The sequence below is a fragment of the Drosophila navojoa genome, chromosome X, assembly GCF_054131105.1.
Source record: "Drosophila navojoa isolate 15081-1374.11 chromosome X, UAZ_NAV_1.0, whole genome shotgun sequence".
NCBI classification, from domain to species: domain Eukaryota; kingdom Metazoa; phylum Arthropoda; class Insecta; order Diptera; family Drosophilidae; genus Drosophila; species Drosophila navojoa.
This window is the reverse complement of record NC_142895.1, coordinates 26,424,841-26,447,925: the sequence shown is the minus strand read 5'-3', so window position 1 is coordinate 26,447,925 and position 23,085 is coordinate 26,424,841. Positions and strand designations below refer to the sequence as shown.

At 34.1% G+C, this 23,085-nt stretch overlaps 1 protein-coding gene and 1 long non-coding RNA gene across 10 annotated transcripts in view; both read right to left on the bottom strand.

Moving 5' to 3' along the window:
* Positions 1 to 776: 776 nt before the first annotated feature.
* LOC149090755 (uncharacterized) lies at positions 777 to 4,291 on the bottom strand. The gene is made up of 2 exons (XR_016197575.1): positions 3,798 to 4,291; positions 777 to 2,621 (listed from the first exon to the last, which is right to left on the bottom strand). It is a non-coding gene; the product is annotated as an uncharacterized LOC149090755 (long non-coding RNA).
* Positions 4,292 to 6,716: 2,425 nt separating this feature from the next.
* The window catches only part of Sh (Potassium voltage-gated channel protein Shaker), a 165,296-nt gene continuing 148,927 nt past the window's right edge, over positions 6,717 to 23,085 (bottom strand). For 4 of the 9 annotated variants that reach the window (XM_089265095.1, XM_089265096.1, XM_089265089.1 and 1 more), the window contains 4 exons: positions 20,855 to 20,984; positions 18,063 to 18,253; positions 16,663 to 16,998; positions 6,717 to 15,514 (listed from right to left, as the gene is read on the bottom strand). In XM_089265095.1, coding sequence (XP_089121221.1) covers positions 16,670 to 16,998; positions 18,063 to 18,253; positions 20,855 to 20,984 — 650 coding nt within the window. In that variant the 3' untranslated portion in view covers positions 6,717 to 15,514; positions 16,663 to 16,669. Of the gene's footprint in view, positions 15,515 to 16,662; positions 17,002 to 18,062; positions 18,254 to 20,854; positions 20,985 to 23,085 lie in introns of all 9 variants that reach the window. The other 5 variants (XM_089265094.1, XM_089265087.1, XM_089265088.1 and 2 more) reach the window with 3 other exon arrangements.

The following is a 23,085-nucleotide window of genomic DNA, read 5'->3' as shown; positions in this document are numbered from 1 at the left end:
ATATATGTATGTATATATAAATACATATGTATATATATGATATTTATATATATATGCCTTGTGTATGTTTCAGTTTAGTTAAATTTGTTCTATTCGTTTTGTTGTGAGATGTTTTTATCATGGTCCAAAAAGTATACATATATATGTATATATATATTTCTTTTTCATCTTTTTGAGGTTATGTTTAAAGCAAAGCGCATTTTAGGTATTTTTAGGGATAGTATTTCTGATAAAGTTCTCTTCTCATTTTCATTACAGTTATCTGTTTCAGGAAACGCTGTAGTTCATGGAAGCATACGAAGTAGATGTGTGAAGATCTCGAAAAATTTGAATTCAAATTAAGAATTTATATATATATATATAACGTTTGTGTGTATATTGACTAGAATCATAAAAGGTGCCACAAATTTCATACATATATACATATATGTTAATATTTGTAAGTTTCTGACAAAAGTTGAAGTCGTTAGTTTTGAACGTGAAAATTATATATTAAGGATAGACGAATCGATATTGGAAAGGAAGATAATTTACATAAGACTTTGAACTCATAAAATGAGACATTCCTTAGCTTTGTTTTTCTTTGTTGTTTTGTTTTTCTTTCTTTTGGTTAGACGAAATGCAGTTAGATAAGATCCATTATAGGTTCGTAAGTGTGTGAGACATAAAGGATATACATATGCATAGATACTGAAGCGATTTATAATTTCTAATTGTGACCTAAACTTTTGGTTAAATTTATGCTAGAAGCATTTTTTTTTCTCAATTTTTTATAATTTTTGTTAGATAAATTGTTTTTTTTTTTTTTTTTTTTTTTTTTTTTTTTTTTTTTCTTGAGTGGGGAAGGCGACGTTTGAGTTGGGTCTGCTGGAAGATCGACGGCCATATAATGCCGTTTTCTCTGGTATTTTTGAGGGTATTGTGTGTGTATTGTTGTTGTTGTTGGTGTTGTGTAGCAGTTTGCTAAATTTAATTATTGTTTTTGTATCGTTAGCAGCTTTTATTTTTTTGGTTGTAAATCTTTTAATTCTTGTATTTTGTTTTATTATTATTATTATTATTTTTTTTTAATTTTTTTGGTTTGTCTATTTCTATATGTTGTATATATATATTTATTTTTTAATTTTCATTTATGTTTATACATATATATGGTTCAGCTTCAGCTCCGACTTACTTATTTACAAAATAGCAGTATCGCATATACATATACACAGTATGTATATATTTGGTTTAATGTATACATAGTTTTACTCATCTATACATATATATCCTATATATATGTATAATTCTTTGCTTTTTTTTTACTCATTTTAAACTTAACGGCAGTTTTGATGTTTTAGCATTTTCATGTGTGTGTCTCTCTGTATTAGTATGTATATATATGTATGCGTGTAGGTGTGTGAGTGTGTGTGTGTGTGTGAGTGTGTATGTGTATTGAATGGCGAATTAGTTTCGACCACGCCATCATTTTGTCCAGTTTCATTCATAAGAACTGCTGCCAATTGGGGCACTAACTAAATTATATGTACTATAACCTGAACCCACTGAAAGGTTTTCTCCTGCGCTGTCCTTAAGCGTTGCTTAGCTCTTTGTCTGCTGTGCTCTTCCGTAAATATTCCACTGATCTGTCAGACTGATCACTGCTAGAGCTCTTAGATTAGATGGAACTAAACACAAGCTAACTGATCTCAGAAGAGTTCGGGCTGTGGACGTCGTCAAATACATTCGCTCTTCATATATGTTTTTTCTGTGTTGTTTTCTTTTTCTTCTGCGCTTCTTCTTCTTCTTTATTTTGCCATAGGTTTTGTTTCATTTGGTTTCGTTTTACTAATATTCGACTAATATTTAATAATAGAGCATAATTTAAAGTTGAAAATAAAATTAGCAGATATTGTTTGTTTGTATGTATTGTTGCTTTGTTGTCTGTTTTGTTTGCTTTTGTTTTCGTTTCTCATTATTATTTCTTTATATTTATGTTTTTGTTTTTTAATTTTTTTTTTTTTTTGTATTTTAGCTAGCTTCTAAAGAAAGGAAGAAACTCCAATTAGATTAGACTACTAAGATAATTCACTTTTTTTTTGTTTTTGTTATTTTGCCTCCTCTGCATTCTCTTCGTTTTGTTTGACTATAACGATTGTTAGTTCTTTAATTGCTAAATTTGAACATAGGTATAAGTATTTCATATATCTGTTTTGTGTGTATGTGTGTCTGTGTGTGTGTGTTGGTGTTCGTTGAGCAGCTGTGTAAATTGTGGCTGCCGAATTTGAATTTATTAAAAAAAGACTATCGCTATTTCGACTTGTAGCTACGTTATCTTTATCAAGCCGCTGCACTAAATGTGCGTGTGTATGTATGTGTGTATGTGTGAGTGTATGTGTGTCTGTGTGTGTGTGTGTGTATGCGTGTTTAGGTGTAGTGTAGTCTGTTCTACAATTTGCTGTTTAATTTACAACTACGCTGCTTATTATAAACATTATTATTATTATTATAATTATAATTATTATTATTACTTTAATATTTGTTTATTAATAAAATTCTAAATTAGACTGCTTTTGATGACGTTTCTGGCATCCAACGTAACATTTCACTGCGCAAGTTTCGTCTGCTTTCCATTTGTTTGACTGTTTGCAAAAAATAAGATTAACACAATTAAATAGATAAACAATTTATTAATTAAAATAAATAAAGTTCGCTGAACAATTAAATGTATACAAAAGCTATGCATTGGGCATGATTAGATCTTAAGATCTATTCTTAAGATCTCTTGAAGTGATTTACAACTGAGTGTTTCCGATTCTTTTTCCTTATATGTTCAGATGATAGTTACTTCATTAATTCAATATAAAACAGATCTCTAATCTAGCTTAAAAACAAGCTTAAAACTGTTTTTCTAATTTGATTGTGAGCCAAAAATTATTTCAAAAATTCAGCTTAATCGTATTATGAGGCTCACAATAAATCATTGAATACTCTTAAAGCTTTTTGGTTTTAAACATCGCACTTTTCCGGCTTTTTAGAGAGCTTTAATATGTATTGTTTCTACCTCTACCACAATTTCTGCAACTTCACGCTAATCTATATCAATATAAAACAAAAAATCAAATGTGCTTAAAGCTTTTCATGCACCGAAAGCTATCGCAGTACAGAGCTGTCCATATTCGATGGAACCATTTGAGAGATACGCATATTTTAAAAATAATGTTAACACATATACTTCAACCAAATAATATTATTTAAAAATTTGGTTTTCTTTGGTAAAAAGAAACGTGGGTCTGTCGAATATGAGCAACCTTGTAGGGCTAACAGATGGGTACGTTGAATATGGACAGCTATATAGTTTTCATATAATAAAATATTTTGTATTATGTAGCTATAGTTGAATGAGCTTTAAGCATTTAGTTTCTTGCTCATAATGAACTTGCAGTTTAATCAGGTTAGGCCCGCTTCACAATGTCAACGAGATTAATGGAAGACAATAATGAAATTAGTTTTAATTCTATTCTATTAATTGTATTCCTATTCAAAAGCAAAACTTATTTAAAATTTCAAGAATCACATTGTTACTGAAGTATGTTTCAATTTTGGTTATTGGCACTACGTCTCAATGAGCTTTAAGAAGCTTGCAGTTTCAGTTGAATAAACTTAAAGCTTTTTGAAATCTGAAAGTTATTCCTACTTAAAATATAAACTGCACTAGACCCCATAAGAGAAGTCCGAATGAAGCGAGCTTTATTCTAAGCGAACTGATAATACAGTAAAGTTATGGGACTTTGCCAAGAAAGAGAGCCCGCACTCACCTAGTAGTCAGACGTCGGTCTCAATACTGACGGCCATTGCGTTATTATGCCTTAGTTGTAGGCTGTTAGTGCTCCTCAGGCCGTTCTGGCCGAGCTGCTGCTGCTGTCCCGGCTGGAGTCCCTGCTGCTGCTGCTGCTGCAGTTGCAGCTGCAGCTGTTGCTTCTCAAACGATTGCTGCGTTCTCAGAAATGGCACCAAGTGGCGGCCCGTATGATCAGTCAGACCTGGCGTGGTTGCATCAATGCCATCATCCAAATCCATAATGTCCGACGACGATTCGGAGAGTGAGGATTTTTTCAAATGTTGACCTAGTATGAGGAGTGGTATTTTTTTTTTTTTTTTTTTGTGTATGTGTATTTATCAGAGAAGGCGCGTTCATTGGAAATGATATAGAAAAGGAATCGATTAGCATTGTTTTTATACATATAATACAAATGAGCGTAGTTTAGTTTTTTTTATTCTTTTTTTCAGTTTTTTTTTTTTTCTATTTTTTAGTAGTTATATATATATGTACCTAGTGCACCAGGTAAATATGAACAACTTGTAACGTGGTTGAAATTTTGGCTCTGCATCTCCTCCTGATCCGTTTCGCGGTGATAGAAGTAATTGAAATTACTGACGATAACCGGTACCGGCAGTGCGATTGTCAGCACACCAGCGATCACGCACAAAGAGCCGACAATTTTGCCCCAGAAGCCGACGGGCCTATTTGGTTAATCATTTTTTATTTTTTATAATATTATTTTTGCATTTTCATTTGCATTTATATCATTTTTTTTCGTTTTTATTTTGATTTTTGATTATTTTTCATAAGGCAATATTCAGGTATTCGATTTTTGGTATTTTGGTATTTTGTATATTTAAAGTTGGTATTTAAATATGCAAATTTGTTTTCGATTCGATTCGGTATATATAAATATATAGTTTTTTTTTTGTCAGTCATCGATATGTGTATATATGCATCAGATCATGGATATATATACATATTTTTATATATTTTTATATTTTAATATTATTGGTTTAGTTTTTATTTTATGTTATATATAAATTTTTATTTTGTTGTTGTCGATTTGGTATGAAGAAGAACGTAGAAAAAGAACGCAGTGTGTAAATAAGGTAGTATATATTAATATATTGATATATATAAAATGAGAAATAAAATAAAACACAAACAAACAGACAAAGAAAAAACAATTGGAAACAAAAGTGAGATTGTAAGTTCATTAGGTTTGAATATATCATCAAGATATCACATAAATTGAACACAAAGAACTGTTAGAAACGATATTCGTATGTTGATAAGATTTCCAAAGGAAAAATTTAGTACATCGAAACATATAGAAAAAGCCAAAAACAAAAAATTTGTGTATATGTGTGTGTGTTTTCTTTTAAATTGAGGTATTTAAAGTAGTGTGTGTGTGTCTGTGGGTGTGTGTGTGTGTGTGAGTGAGTGATTATTGTATATATATTATTGAATATATATATAAGTATATATATTTGGTATATATTGGTATATATTAGTATGTACACATCGAAAGCAAATTGCTGTTGTTAATTAAGTTGCGCTTGGATTGTACCGCTTGCACGATATGGAACTCAAAAAGTTGGCTAGATATAGAGTTGGCTAACAAAAAATCGAAAGCGTATTGCCAAAATGGTAATAAACAAAATGTGCCGGCGTTTGGCGTCGTCGCTGTTAAACTTGACAAATACGGATAAAAATGAATAGATCTATATATATGTTATGCAGGCATATATATAGATTGACAGATAGAGAGGAACAGATAGATATAGAAAGAGAGAGAGAGAGAGAGAGAGATAGAGAGTTAAACCAAAGCAAATCCGAACCGAACCGCATAGCGATTCAGCTCGAACCGGCGTCGACTTGTCGCGCTTGCAATCATCAATCAGTGCCACAGCAGGCGCGATCACTGATCAATCAATCACGCGCTCTTCCAGTTGTGTCTTCGGCAGAGGTTTGCGACGAACGCTTGCAGAAAAGAGAGTTAGTAATTGGCATGATAGAGACAGCTATAGAAGAGAGTCGGTTAGAGTGTATCGGTGTGTCTGTGTGTGTGTGTGTGATTGACTGCATGACTGACTGTTTGATCAATTTTCTTTTGTGCTTTCAACAAAATTCGTAGGTGCTCGAGTTGTGCCAAATAATGAACAGACTCCAGAGCGCTGTTGCCGTTAACAGCGAGGCGCTGTTGCCATTAACAGCGAGGCGCTGTTGCCATTAACAGCGAGGCGCTGTTGCCGTTAACAGAGCTCGCTTTGCGCTCTGTTCGCCTTGAGGAGAAGGGAAAAGAGTTTGGTGGACGTGAAGTTGTGAATGGGCTTTAAGGGGATAAGGTGTAATTGTAGCAGCTGCTTCAAATAAGTATAAATAACTATATATATATGTATATAATTAGTTAAATATATATATAGATAAGCGATTTTAAGTAGTTAGGCAAGTAAGTGGAAAATGCTCATTCGAGTAGAGTGGACTAGAGAAGAGTAGAGTAGAGTAGAGTTGAGTAGATTAGAGTATTTGGTAAAAGGTAAGCGCATAAAATCATGTCACAAATCAAAGCGTTACATTTAAGTGTATTAAATGGAGTACGGCAACAAAATCGTTAAGTGTAGCATTTGTCAATGTGGCGGTGTGTGTATGTGTGTGTGTGTGTGTGTCTGTGTGTGTGTTTAGCTGATAGTTAGTATCATATGCAAATGTGCTAAGCGTGCGCCAAGTGTTGTTATTGTTGTTGTTTGTTGTAGTTGAAGTTAACTTTAGAGAGCGGTTGGTATTTTTATTATATTTGATTTTATTTTTCTGTTTTTTTTTTTTCATATCAGTTTTTCATTTCGACTTCTTTGCTTTCGTTTTGTTTGATTGTTTTTTCTTTTTTTTTTTGCTATTTATTTTAGCTTAATTGCATTTTGCATTGATTTGCTCAGTTTGGTTTTGGTTATTGTGAGTTATCGATTGCTCGACTCTAATTATTTGATTATAGCAACTTAACGCACATGCACCGGATCGGGAAGCACAGGGAAACGGGACTTAGGAGCAGAAGCAGGAGCCGTTGAAAGCCTCAGCCATAGCCAGATAAGCCAGAGCAGTCGCTTTTCTTTCACTGTTCATTCGTTTTTCATATAAATATTTGTTCGTTTGCAAGCTGTTACTGCTGTTACTGTAATTGCGCATAATGATGTTAGCTCTTGCTGTTACTGTTACAGTTACTTGAACTGTTACTGTTACTTGTACTGTTACTGTTACTGTTGCTGTTGCTGTAGCTGTAGCTGGATTTTGATGTCGGCGGGTGCAGGCAGCGCTAAAGCGTTTTTTGTACAATTATATTTGAAGAAAACGAAATGAAAATAAAAAAAAAAAAATATAAATAAAATCGAAACAAAAATCTGAACCAAAATTAAAAAGCATTATAAGAATATTTAAATATTTATAGATATATTAAGAGAGTAGCTTTACATATTTATATATATATATAGAGTATATATAGGTTGGGTATATTAGGTAAAAATTGAAGGCTGGCCAAGTTAGCGTTTGACATATGTAAGCTCAGCGCACGAACAATTGTATAATATCATACGGATCTATATATACTTGTGCTTATGTATTCATATCTACATACATATGTAAGCACACACATACATATGTACATGTATATATGTATATATACATCGCATGATGTTCAAATCAAAGTTGAGTGCGCGTTTCCATAGTGCATTGCGTATGATGGGAACCAGAAGCCAATTCAAGTTTACGAATAGGATAACTATTTTTACGATAACGATAACGACGATAATAACGGTTACAAGACACCAGCTGGGCACACTTTTTTGTTTTATTTTCGTTCACACAACGACCATGTGGGCACACTCACCATTTGTGGAGCGGGGGGCGTGGCATCTTAGCTCAACATTCAGTTATTGCAGCATGTGTCGCATCAATGGATGGGTTTTCAGGGGTGGGATGGGGGCTACATGTCATATATCACATATATATCATGTCACGCATATCGTATATATATGTATATCTTCCATTACTCAACACTACTTTTGATGGTGGGGGACTGAACTGGTCTAGACTATGGTTGCAACTAGTGGGCGGGCATGTCGAGACTTGTACAATGGGCATTGTTTATGTAAAGTCAACTGTCATGATTGACTGGCTGATTGATGGTTGACTGATTGATTGATTGTTTGATCAATGCTACAATATTAAAGACATAATGACATCTTAAGACTAATGACTAACGGCCAGGGCAGATCTGGGCTCCCCTCGAGCCAATGAGCTCTCCCGATCGAGCCCAGTTCTGCGCTCGAGCCTCTTACTAACCGTGGCAAACCCAAACTGTAAAACCCATGCAGTCGAAAGGAGTTATCATACATACATACGCATGTATATATGTATGTATGGCAACGAATAAATACCAATATGAAGAGTATTATAAAAAGATCTACTAACAATAACTACACGTTACTTAATTAGTTATAGGAAACAAATATATACTTAGCGATTAACTAAATTACAAATTGGAATGAGCTTCGCTTGGACTGTGAGACTTCGATCTATCTTTTCTATACATATATATATTTTAATTTTTATCGTGTGTTGGATGTTTCTTTTTTTTTTTTTTTTTGGTTTTTAAATTTATTTTTATTGAATAACGATTATAAAACATTTCATTTTTAATCTTAACAACATTTCTTTTTTCTTTTTGTCTTTGTTTTTAATTGTTTTATGCTTGCGTTTCTTTTTTCTTTTAATTGTAGTCACAATATCTTATGATGCGTAATACTAATTATTTATCTTTTCTTTTCCGTTTCTTATTTATTTTTGGTTTTTGTTGTTTTCATATTTGTTGTTGCTGCATTTTCATAACTGTTGGTTCAATGCTGAATATCAATTGTATTTATTTTCTTTGGTATTTTCATTGGTATTGCTTTTGACTATTGTTCAGATTGATGCTGTGGGCTGGCCGGGAATATGAGTGGGTGTGAATGAATGCTCAACAGAAAGCAAAAAATTACTATTTCTAATTGCTTGCAGTTAATCTGGAACTTTGTTTTCTGGTATTTAAATATTACTGGCTGCAATGAGGATTAATGCTGGTATCATTTGTTGCTGTAGCTGTTGCTGTGGCTGTTGCGCGGCTAACTAAAACTAAAACTAAAACTATAACTAAACTAGTTTAAACTAGTTTTACTAATGCTCGTTATACAAAATGAATATATGCATACCTATACTCATGTCCAGGTATTCATGTTATGCAAGGCAAAGCAAACGCATAAACTAAATTATGTATAAATGATATTTTGGCAAAAGCGTTTTGCGGCTTTGAGTGAACGAGGCAGCAAAATAATGGTCGAAAAAAAAAATGTTTTTACTTTTATTTATTGAATTTATTTCGTTTTATATATTTTATAATTTTCTTTTATATTTTTAATATTTTTAAATCTCTATTTGCAGTCTTTGTCCTTAATAGAAATTTTGTTAGGTTTCGTTTCGTGTTCTTTTTTTCGTTTTTTTTTTTGTTATTTTTTTTTTTAATAATATTTTTTTTTTTTTTAATTTTTTTGTTTGACATTTAATAATTCTTGAAGCATGGAGAAGAGTGAAAGTTGTGCTTTGTTTTGTATTTGATGTTGTTGGTGTTATTGTTGTTGTACGTACTTCTTATTAGATTTTTTTTCTGATTTAGTATTTTAGTATTTTTAGTAAACATGCATGTAAGTAGGTATATAAGTATTGTTTGTATTTTTATTGTTCAATACATATTTTTACGTTAAATTGTTTTTACTTTATCAATTTTTGTTCTCATTTCTTTATTATATTAATTTTGTTTTTTGTTTTTGTAATTTAGTAATTAAATTTAATGGAAAACTTGAAAAGATTGTTTTGGGTTTAAATCGAGGATTAAAAAAGAGTGTTTCGCCATTTTCTTATGTATGTGTATGCGTGTATATCTGTGTGTGTTTTATTTGTCATGTTAATTTTTTTTTTTTTTTTTTTTTTGTATTTATATTTTGAGAGTTAAATATGCGGTAAGAATAGTATTTATGTATGTATTGTGTGTTGAGTTTATTTGTAAACGATTTTGGTATTAATGTGCTTCTTTTTTATTTATTTTTTGTTTTAAATAAATTTGTCAATTATAGTACTTAGTTGATTAACAACGATATGTTTGCTTCTCTTCAATTTTTTTTTTTGTTTCAAATTGTTTTTCTTCAGCTTTTTTTTAGTTTCGTTTTTGCTTTTTCCGTTTTTGTCTTTTTCATATTTATTAGTTTTTGTCGTGTCTGGCATATCTCCTTAAATACTGGTAGCTGAGCACCACTGTACTCGTACTCCCAAGCACATTAAGTTCTATTAAATATTAAAAAAAAATACTAAGTCGAAAAACCAATCAAATGCATTCATTTCTTTTCTTTTTGTATTTAGCTCTAATTGCATCTAGTTCGCTGTGTGCGTGTATTTGTCTCTGTATGTGTGTGTGTGTGGGCGCTTATGTATGTTGACTTTTATAGTGCAGTACTCTAGCCTACATATGTTAAACTGGAATCTTGGAAACACTTGAAACATTCACTTGAATACATTTCTACTAGCATTTGACTTGAGCGAATACATTCGAGTGCCTTAAACGGAATGAATATGTTCTAAAAATCAATAAATGATTCGAATAATATACTTATAAAAAAGATTACCAATTGAATTAACTTTCAGGTATTCTATGAGCACTAGACTTGGAAATCAATCATGTCTCACTGACTCTAGCGTGTTTATACATATGCATAGTACTACGAGCTAGTAGAGAGACTAAGTGATTTGTAGTGGAGTAGATTAGATAGTTAATATTTGTAACTGTTGTATGGATTGCATGATATGATATGCTACGATATCATAAACACATAAGAGTAGTATATATGTATATACTACATAAGTATGCACATATAGATAGATTGGAGCCGTAGCTTGAGCTCGAGTAATTTACGTAAAATACGTATAATATATATACATGAATGCGTATGTGTCCTGTCATTCTGTGTGTGTGTGTGTGTATGTGTGTGTGAGTTTGAGCGCTGTTGACATGTTAAGTATTAACTAAGGAGTTTAAGATAGTCTACAACAAATTCAACTGACGATGGCTAAGAATACGAGGAGAGTTTCTCTGCGCACATACAAAAACCAATTACAATTACTATTACGATTACGATTAGTATTACGATTACGATTACAATTAGAATTACATATTTACAGGTCGGATTGCAACTGTTGTACAGTTTTCAAAAATAAAATACAAAAGGATTAATTTTCTTCTTTTATTTTCATATATTCTTTTTCTTTTCTGTTTCGCATTTTCTTTGGGAGGTTTGTTTTGCTTCTTCTTTGGTTTTTGCTGTGAGAATTTTCTTTTTGTAGTTTGTGTTTTATTTTTTATATATATAATCTTAGATGAGCTATGTATAATTTTTGTTAATTTACAATGTGATATTGCAGTGATGTGGTCTATATTTTTTGCTCTTTATCGGGGACTTGCGTTAAATGTATTTACAATATTGAATTGTTTACAATTTGTTTAAATTTAATTAAATTAAATGTTTGTGTTTTTCCTTTCTTTTTTTTTTTAATTTTATTTAAACATATAATAACATTTTTTTTGGTTTTTCTTGTTTTTTTTTTTTTCTGAACACATTTATTCCAAACTTGCATGTTTTGTTTCTTTCTATTTCGGGTTTATTGTTATTCTTCTATATTTGCTTTAGCTAGTTTCCTTTTCTATCTTCTGTTCCTGTACTGCTTCTTGAAAACTCTGCCCTGAAAATAAGAATTTGCTTTGCATCTCTTGTTATTCCTGCTCAGATCCTTACTTCATTATACTTTATATTCAATTTCCTAGTTTATTTCTAAAAAAAAAAACAACCTTATTTTACACACTTTTTGTTTTTTTTTTTTTTCTTTTTTACTTTTTGTCCTAATGCTAAAATCCTTCACGCTAAATCATAAAACTTAAATTACATAAGCGAATTCTTTCCTTTTTATAAATAATAAAAATTATTCCTAGTTTTTTTTTTTTCATTTATCTTTGTTGTTGCTGTTGGTGTTTCGCCTTAAGATGTCTGGAGGTTGATTTCTATTTCTATTTTTGATACAGGGTGTTTATTCCTTCTATTTGGTTTCTGTTTTTCAGTGTGGTATATCTAGATACAATAAAGTATACATACATAATATAATATACATCGTATGACTGTTTGCAACTGTTGCTAATTTGTAGTTAGATTTGTTAGCTTTGTTTATTTCGCTTGATCCGTTTATGCTTTGCGTACAAAATACCTAATTTGCTGTGTCGTGGAAAGGTTGAAAGTGTTTCTTTGAGTGTATTTACAGCAGAGTCTTGGGCACGCTACAGTGCAGGCTGGCATTGTGTTGATATGGTTAACTATTTTGCTTGGTTTTGCTTAGCTACGAATTGAATAGTTCTATATACATATCTGGCCTGATATGAATGCTTGTCTTGAGTTTGTTTGGTTTATGTTTCCCTCTTCAATTGAACTTAAGGCTGACTTGTTCTATTTGCAGCGAGCTTGCACTGTAGCATCACTAAGTTGTGCCTAGTCATAATTTATATTTTGCTTTAATTTTTAAAATTTTATTTTATTTTTTTCTTATTAGTTTATAACAATTTTCGTTTTATTTTTAGTTTATTAATTTATGGTTTTTTTCTGGCAGTTTGCTTGCCCAGACCCAATCATAAGTAGTTGGCAGCTGTTGCTCTGTGAGAAGCGCAGAGAAGGGTTCCTTAAGGCACTTGCACTTGCACTCGAACAGCTCCCCTGCTGCTTGACCATAAACCACTTTTCAGATGTTTCTTCATTCTTCTTCGGGCTCGTCACAACAACAGCAGTTAACATAAGTTGCCAAACTCTCTGTGGATGTGTGTGTGCGCGTGTGTGTGTGTGTGTTGACATTGTTGAGGATTTAGTATGGTAGAGGGCCTGCTCATTCGCCTGTACTCTGCAATTTTCGCTACTCGTGTGTGTATGGCTGCGTAAGTGTGTGTAAGGTGGGAGGGCGGAGAGGGGGTAGGTCGGACTTGTAAGTGTGTATATGTGGACGGTTCTCAAAGCTTTAACGTTAACGCTTGAACGCTTCTCCATCTTACCCTTGTCGCTTCGTTTTAAACAAAATAATTTGCAATGTGCCCCAAAATACCCTTGCTGAGGGTCCTATCAAATGGCAAGAGAAAATAACTAACGATAGAATATGCACATCTCTGGCAGTATCAATCGGTCGATTCGAGTGCTATTTAAATTAGTTGTATTCGGAATTCATTTGCTCCCATCTTCTGATAGCGAGAGAAATAACTGGGTAGACCAACCTCTATAACTTGGCTCAGCTGACTTCAGAAGGAAGAGTATTTGTTTATTTTATCAGCTCAGTTGAGTTTTAAGCTCAATGCAATTTTCTTTTCGTTTCTGAACAGTTAACTTCTTCAGCTAGGGTATTCAATATACGGCATGCCGCATCATGGCCTCTTTCTTTATAAATATGTTGTTCTTATTTTTTTTTTTAATTTTTTAATCTCTTTTTTTATGTACACATACGTTGTTAGACATGCTTGTACACATACCCAAACATATGGGCCGCTATCTATGCAGATATATATAGCTATATACGTATTATTATACATGTGCCTATAAGTAAGTACAGTCCGTGCAAATGCACAGTGTTTCAGTCGACTTGCTCATGTATTATAGATAACATTTTCTATATTATTTTTAATATTCTTTGGTTTTGGTAGACGGCATTTGAAATGTAATGGGCGTGGTCGTTGGTCGGGGAGCGGGCGGGGTCATGTCACAATGTCAACACCAGCACACGCTTACACGAATGGCAGAAAAAAAGAAATAGATGTAGTAGGGAAGTATTTCATCTATCTAGAAACTCATTCCATTCGGGCTGTGCGGCAAGCAAAGTTTTTGGGTAAATGTTTTGCTGCTTTGGGGCAGGGGACTTCAAATTTGTGACACTTGCTGCACATAGTATGCCTATATGTCTATGCCTGAGTGTCTCTCTGTGTATGTATGTGTGTGTGTGTGTGTGTCTGTGCCTCGGTTTTATGTACATTGAGAATTTGCTTGTTTCCTCACAAACAGTTTTATATAGTACATCATGGTTTATTATAAAATCATAAGAGCCTTTGCTTTCTTCTACTTTGTTCTTAGTTTCTTTTTGTTTATTTTGTAATTAATTTATATATATATATATATATGGATTTATGTATATATATTTGTTTATTTCACTAATGTTTCTTTAAGTTTGGTTATCTGTATTTCTTTTTATGTTCTTTGATTTTAAGTTAATATCAATTGAATTGCAGTCGATTTTTGCTGTTGTTCTTGTTCTTGTTGTTGTTGTCTTTAATTAATATCGTGATAAATTGTTTGCGATAATGAATATTTGTACTTTTTATTTCGATTTTATTCGGGGGGAGCTTTAAGCAGAAGGTTTTCTCTTTATACATAGTACATATATAGAACAGCAATAACTGTGATATCTCTCTTCTTAAATATCGCCATGGCGGGCAATCGGTCGGTCGGTCGGGCGGGTGGATTTTAAGTTGAGCTTGGTTTAGGTTTCTTATCTTTCGTTTTTGTGGGAGAGTTGCAGACTGAGATAGTTGAAAAAATGCCAAGGGATCGAGATTACTTTCAAATAGAACTCCGTGGTCTATATACTGGGTTTGCTTTAGTTTGTCGAGTATGTTAAAAGCCTATATATGTGTATATATAAATATATTCTATATATACATATATATATATATATTGTATTTCATGAATTATCTGTTAATAACTATACATCATTTCTGTAATCATATATGTTTAATATTACGGCAGTTTTTCTTTGACTATGCTTTTAATTCATCTGACTGTGTCTCTGTGTGTGTGTGTGTGTGTGTGAATTAGTGTTGTGTAACGTGTCAGTTTGCATAACTAGACTCTTTAGTTGCTGTACCCTGCATGAGCTTTGTCTTATAGCTACTGTTTCCAAATGCCTCAGCCCCACCTACAAGGAACTGAACTATTTTAGGAACTATTTACGACTAGTTCCAACTTTGAACAAGTATCTGGCTATTGTAGTCTGGCTGGAACAGCTTTGAGATGGAACTCTCCAAGGATCTGTTGTGAACTTCTCATGTCTCTGCATTTGTGACTGTGTGTAAGGCCTACTTTATGCATTTCCCTAGCTTTTGCCATTATGTTTTCCCTCATGGTAGCCGGGTTCGCAGTTCTGTTGATTTCTATTGTGTGATTCAATTAAATTTAATTAGCTTTTCCTTTCATGTTTCTTCAACTTTATTTCATGATGTATATAAAGTTTATTTATTATGATTTTTTCGATGCTTTTATGTGTTTTAAATTTAGGTAATTCTTTACGCATTAAAATATTAATTTTATATTTATATATTTATATGTATATATTATTTTATTTTACTTTTTTTTTGTATTTTATTTTAATTTTTTTTTGCCTTTTTGTGTTTTGTTAAATTTTAAATTTTAGTTTAATTAAATTAATTTAAATTTAGCAATAGTTTAAATTTGTTTGTTATTTGTTCTACTTAAATTAAACTTAAACAGCTTTTGTAGTCGTTTCTGGCATCCAACATAACACTTGACAAGGCCAATCTTATACCACTTAACATCAATTTAACTGCCCCACGATCAGTAGATATACATATTCGATATATAGTTATACATATATAGACATATACCAGCCCAGGGATGTGACAGATACATAATACATACAGATTATACACAATCATATAATAAAATTTAATGTTAATAGAATAGAATGGGACATACGTATATGGGTCATATCGCGTGGGAGGGAGCAAGAGAGCGCGCGCGTGGATAGAAAAAAAAGAGAAAATTGTTTAATTTTTATAAAAAATCTGTGATTTTCAATTGTTTACGAATTTATAGAGAGATATATAGAGAGAGAGTTATTTGGCATACGACTGTTCTCTTTGATATTCATAAATGGTTCAGTGACGTTAGCGGAATGTGAGCCAAGTTACTAGTTCTATTAGTGTTGGCAAACTAATCGAAATTGGGCTGTGGCCCTAAGTAGTGTTGATAAATGATTTGCTATGGCAGCTTACCTTTACAATACTGAAAGTATTTTTAGTATTGCATATCACATTTAGCTAGCATCATTGTGATTGAGTTGTGAAATTGAGTTTTGTATGACGTTAGTTGTGTTGCATTGCTGCCAAATTTATCGACATGTGCTGCTTTACCCGATTTATCATAGCAACACTCTTAGAGCCCAATAGAAAATTCCATTTGTATTTTGAGTATCGAACATATTTGCTAGCTTCTGGTCAATATTGATGAATATACTACAAGGTTAACCGCTTTAAGCTGCCCACAATTCTAGTGTTGGTAAATCTCACATTCAGCTAACATCATACTAAAGTTTCTATGGTACACAATTTGTTGAAATTTGGATATTTGTGCAAGCGAAATAGGAATCAAGAGTTGTGCTCAAGACAGAGAGATGGAGAGACAGAGAGAGAGAGAGAGAGAGAGAGAGATAAAAAGAGAAAGAGTAAAAAACAGAGGGTAGGGATAAAAGATAGAAATATAGCTCTAGATAAGCATGTGAAATGCTTTACATATATGAATTGAGTGGGGAGTCAAAGGGAATCTTTTCTTTTATTTCGGAATGACTGAGAAAGGGAGGTAGAAAGAGAGAGAGAGGAAGGGGGAAGAGGGTCAGACAGACATAGAGAGAGATAGAGAGAGAGAGGGTGTGTGTGTGTGTGTGTGTGTAAGTGAGTCAAAGCGAACACTTACCCAGTAGTCAAACGTCGGTCTCGATGCTAACAGCGAGCGCATTGTTGTGCCTCATTGTGAGGCTGCTCCCGGCGCTGCCCGTAGCTGCGCTGACGCTTATTGTTGACTGCATTTGCTTGAAGCCGTTCTGCTGCTGCAGTTGCAGCTGCTGTAGCTGCTGCTGCTGCTGCTGCGCTGGCGGCGGCTGCAGTTGCATCTGTGTGGCTCCCAAAAATGGAGCTGCTCCATTGCGTCCAGGATGCGTTTCAGTTAATCCTGGCGTCGATTCAACACCATCATCCAAATCCATCATATCCGATGAGGACTCGGACAACGATGATTTCTTCAAGTGTTGACCTACTTGTAGTTTTATGCATTTGTTTAGTGTTGTTGAACGTTGTTTGTTTGTTTGTTGGTTGTTTGTAGTTGTTGTAGTTGTTGTTATAGTTGTAGTTGTCGCAGTGTTTAACAAAATTGAGTGTGCGTATGTTTGTTTGTATGTGGGTGTGTGTGTGTGTGGGTGTGGGTGTGTGTTACAGTGACATCGAGCGTGGATGGATAATGGAGGGGAGAGGCATGGATCGAATTGGATACGTTTGGGAAGTGGGGATGGGTAGAAAAAGGCAATACACATATAGAATATTGGATGACGGTACGGTTATCGGATTGTTGGTAATTATTTCATATAATTTGATTGTTTTTTTTTTCAGGTTCAGGTTGAGGTTATATCGATATCGATAGAGTTATCGATCGAATTTGCATTACGATTTGACGGAATAAAGAGAGAAACAAAAAGAAGAGAGAGAGAGAAGAGAGAAAGAGGAGATCACACATACAGTTGTAATGTATTAATTACAAAAATGCTTTTGTTGTATTTATTGTTTACACACAAAACACACAGTACGTGTAAGGTACGTATTTGGTAGGTCCATGCACAGTACACAGTGTTGCCCGATGCGAGCGCCCGGGCGTTGCCACCTGTGCGCACATTTGGCAAGACGGTGTGCGGTGATGCGTTCGTGCTGCACGCACCGCTGCCAGTGTTGCCTCGGTGGCAACACTGATTCGCCAAGTACGGCAACGCCGACGCATCAAGCATACGTCTAATGCCTACGATTCGTTCTTTCTTCGTAAATGTTTCTATTTTTATTCAAATTGGATTCTATTCAGTGTTCAGTAGATATGCAGGCGACTGTGTGTATGTATGTATGTATGTGTCTGTGTCTGTATCTGTATCTGTGTGTGCGTGGGCGTGTGCGTGTGTGTCTACGAGTACAAGTGGAGTTTATTGTATCTGCTAGTGTGTGTGTCTATGTGTGTAGTTGATGTGATTTTACTTGGCAATCGTCCAGTCGAATGTGATTGTGATATCGAGTAGTAGAGTGGAAGATGTTCGAGGCACAGTGCACATTTCAACTTACCTAATGTACCTGGCAAATATGGACAACTAGTAACATGATTAAAGTTTTGGCTCTGCATCTCCTCCTGATCCGTTTCGCGGTGATAGAAGTAATTGAAATTACTGACGATAACCGGTACGGGCAGTGCGATAGTCAGCACACCAGCGATCGCACACAATGATCCCACAATTTTGCCCCAAACGCCGACGGGTCTGTTTTTATCGTTTATCGTGATCGATATCAATTTCATATCATTTCATTTCAGTTGGTTTGCATATCGTGTGTCAAACGAATTTCAATGCGTTTTTTGTTTTTGATTTTCAAATTCCAATTTTTATTCAATTTTCCATGAATTTTCCATTTGAATTTTTTGGGTGTTTGGTTGAGGTTAATTATCGGGTGATATATTTTTGGATTTTTATTGGTTTTTTTAGCGAGTTGTTTTGTTTTTTGTTGTTTATTACGATTATAATTTTTGATTTGATTTGTTTTGTCGTTAAATTGATTTGAGGTATAGATATATATATGCAGATATATATATTTATATATATATATATAAATAGATTTGATTTTTTTTATTTTTGTTTGTTTGTTTTGGATGATGCGAGCGATGTTATCGAACGAACGATAAATAAAATGAAAATACAAATATATAAGAAATGTAAAGTAAAACTATCGATTCTTTTTGTCAATTTTAGTTTTTTGGTTATGCTTGAGATACATTTTTGCTTATATTGTATACATATATATAATGTATATATATATAAAACATATATATAATATATATATATGTATATAAATATATTGTCTTTTCTTGGATTTTTCGATTGCATTATAGATAATGTACGTATACAGATACGAGTATATTTGGTTATAGGCAATAGCAGTAGAAACAGTAAAACGAAATAATAGTTTAGCAAAGAGTACTCGAAATTAGGCACAACACTTAGAACGAGTAGCGTTACGAGTGGTTTTTGGTGAATTCTATATATATAAATTTTTTGTTGTTTGGTTTTATAATATTTTTACTTTTATTTTATTTTTGTTTTTGCATAGGCTTTGGGTTAGGGTTTCCTTTTTTTGTGGTTGTTGTTATATATAAATATATATTCATATATAACGGCATAGTTGTCTGTATATGTGTGAGTGTATTGGTGTGTCGTGTGCGCGTGTGTATATACATATGCAATATAACATTATAACGGGCGAGTTATACAGGTGCACTACGTGTTAAACAGGGTGCAAGAGTGATAGGAACAGATAGAGATAGACTGAGCGAGAGAGAGAGAGAGCTAGACAAAGGACAGGTAAATAGAGAGAGAGAGAAAGCAGAAAGTTGTGTTTGGTTATGTGTGTGTGTTACGAAATGTGCCAGAACTACTCAAAGTTAGGCGCAACTTTTAGTCGGGGGCGTGGGCCGTAGGGGCGGATGGGTGGTCTTAGGTTGTTTGGACGACAGTAGCATGTGGTAAGTAGCGGTTGCTCTATTGCACGAGCAGCGGCAGATTGTTTTGGCATAGTTTGAAGGCGTTGGATTAGGAGTTGACGACTTGGGTATTAGGCACGGTTACGGCTGACTAACTTTGTGCGCGCGTGTGCATGTACCTGTATGTGTGTGTGTGGGTGTGTGTGAGTGGTGGGCGGGAGCTGGGTGGGGGTGTGGCTGTGTCTGTGTCTCTGGCATTTTGCTCCTTGGCATAGGCATTTGGCATATATACATATGTATGGGGGACATGCAGCATGCGTTCGATAAGAGCAGAGCTAAAAGAATATTGCGCAACATGTGTTATTTGTATCGGTTTGTCTATCGATCAATCGATCGATTCGCTACAGCCACGGCCAGGCAGTTTCTGCTGCGGCAAGCATGGCTTGGCATGCTGCACTATATACGCAAGTCGAGTTAGATACAATACTATCAACTGCAACTGTATATAAATGCATGTAGGTTGATATGGAGATCAGATGAGGCTACCGAGTAAATTTATCGATAACTAGACACTGCATGAGATGATTCTGTCTGTGTTAGTGTGTGTGTCTGTGTGGCTGGGTTTATTTTACTAGTTTCTTAGTTTGGACTTTATGTGAACTAAACAACGACACAACGTTACATCGATAATGAATAGAAAAACTGATTAAATAGAGCGTTTCTAAACATTGTTCGTTCCATTGATGTCGCTTTAGGCAAAGGCACATTTTGAGCAATTGGATTCAACTGGGAAAATTGACTTTGCTTAAGGCTGTCGTTGAGTTGAACCATAACAGAACAGAACGGTACGCAACGGAACGAAATGGAACGAAACGGTAATAGAATACTTTGGCAACGCAAAATTGGTATTAAGTAGACAGTTAGAGGTACATAGACAGGTAAATAAGTGTATGTATATAGAGTATACGAAAAGGAAACGAAACAAAACGAAACGAAATGGAACTGGAAATGAAACAAATCGAAGTGGAATGGAACGTAATAGCGCAACGAGTCAAATCAAGTTTAGCAATCGCAAATCAAAATCAGAATACGTAACGCAGAAAGCAAACGAATCTTGAAAAGCCTCTTCTTCTTCAACTTTTGGATTAATTGAGTATTGTGAGCTTTGGTTAGTTTGTGATAAGAAGTAACTAAAGAGCTTGGCTTAGCGAAACAGTTAATAAGTAAATGACAACACTTGAGCGCAATTAGCACGCACGTTGAACGAACGAAAGAGTTGTAAGTGTAATGGAAATCAAACTCAGAATGGAAAACAAAATCGTAAAGTCGAACGTAAACAGAATCGTAATCAGAAAAGTTAGAATTGTAATTGTATAGATTTGCATACGTCATGTCACCATATCCAACGGTGGTCATGGTAACGACTGCCCACCAAAATGCATCGGGTATGGACTTGAAGAAGGAATTTTCGCTTCCAGCTTCCGCAAAATAAACCGCTGATGAGAAGAGTACGACGCCTAAAAAAATTGATGGGAGAAAGTGCTTTGCATTGGTTCCGACTCGATAAATTCATAAACATAAGTACATTTTTTTTACTGTATCAAATTAATATTTCTCTTTTTTTTTTTATTAAATTTTTGATTTGTTTTTTATTTTGTTAAATTAAAAAATATTTGAAATTAAAATAGTTTTGTATAATGGAGATTCGGCTTGGCGTCCGGGCAAGTCCTTGTCTGTGATTAAAAGTCTCAGGCTGGATACGTATGAGCGGTCCGGCAGATAATTCTTTCTCTACGTGTAACTACGTATATATATATTTATTTATGTGTGTGTGTGTGTATGTGAGAGTGTGTGTCTGTTCTGTAGAGCGTGCTATGCAATGAGTTAACGGACTAGCTGATGAACCGGCTAAATAGCGGACAAAGCGGAACAAAGTTTACAACTGAATCCGGAACCGGAACCGGTGCCGGAACGTTATGACATTTATAGTTATGACTGCAACGCCATTGCATAGCATGCTTTTCAGTTCGTTAGACGCCTAGAATGAGAGAAATGTGTGTCAGTGTAGTAGAAAGAGAGTTTTGGAGTCTATGCAAAAATAAACTGAGCCACGACAGTCCCAAGCAGAAAAGAAACGAGTGGGCAGCACTGTTCAAGAGCAATTAATCAAATTCTGGTTTCCGGTGTGCCAAGCCCCTGGGTCTAGAAATATGGTGATATTGCAGTCTGAAGAGCATAAAGAGAACGACAACGATGACGACGACGACGACGACGATGACGACGACGACGACGACGATGACGATATGAATTTGAGTTCAAGTGTTGAGTGTTTTATATGTTTTGTGTTTGGCATTCGACTATGGATGGTTAGTTAATAATTCTGCTTGGGGGACATTTGGGAAAAATCAAGATGGGAACGAGACAAACGAAATGGGAGAGCACGAGAGAGAAAATTGATGTGCAGAACATGCCAAAAAAAGTTCATGTAACAAAAGAGCAAACGAAACCCAGAACTGGAAAGTAAATCAAAAACCGAAAATCTACGAAAATAACAAAACAAATATACAAAAAAGTCACTAATTAAAAGAAAATGTTTAAAAAATGAAGAGAATAAATTATGTATGGAAAAAGTGCCTGGGTAATGATATCGTTATATAGACGACGAGGACACACAGAGTGAAAGTGAAGGGAAAAGAGCAGGACAGAGAGCGCGAGAGAGCGATAAGGAGCATGGATTACAACGAGCGATCACAACAACAAAATACGACAAGGAACAGAAATAAGGCTATACAAGGTACAGATAATACGATAAGAAGATACAGTTATGGATACACAGAGCAAAGTTATAGATACAGAACTTGTTATATATAATATAAGTAGTAGTAGGCAGTTAAGACATATATAGTAAGGTATTTATATATACATATTTGCACAGGAAGAATATGACGGACGATACCGAGCTGTTAGGACTTCTTAAAATACCCGATTTATCTGAGACACAGTTAAATAAGAACCGAGATAGGACAGATAGATGAATGAAATTTGGATTTGTAATAAAAAAATATATATTAAAACAATTAAAGAGAGAGTGAAAGGCTATTTGGAATTGATAAGAACTCTATGATCCGCATATGCGATTGTTATTCTCTTAGATATACTGGAGATACTCGAAGATATAAAAATACAATTGTGAAACATTGTTTGGGAGTTTGAACGAACTTTAAGAACGCTATGTGATAACTCTTTTGAGTGAACATTATTGCTCAAAATATTCCCAGGGCAATGTGCGGAAGGAAAAGAAAGAGAGAGAGAGAGAGAGAGAGAGAGAGCAAAAGAGATAGAGTAAGAGAGAGAGATAGACGTAGAGAAAGATTGAGATAGAAATGACATGAGCTTGATTTATTCTCCTAAATATATATTCATTGGACAGTGAGTAACTTAGCGGACATGAATATATATAATATACAAAAAGGGACAGAAACATGTACAAAATATAAACAAAGAAAACATGACAGAAAGGACACAGAGGGACGAAGAAGAGATAGAGAGAGGTAGATGGAGGATAGAAAGATAGAAAGGAAATAGAGATAGAGCGAGAGACACCGCTAGAGTAGTTGT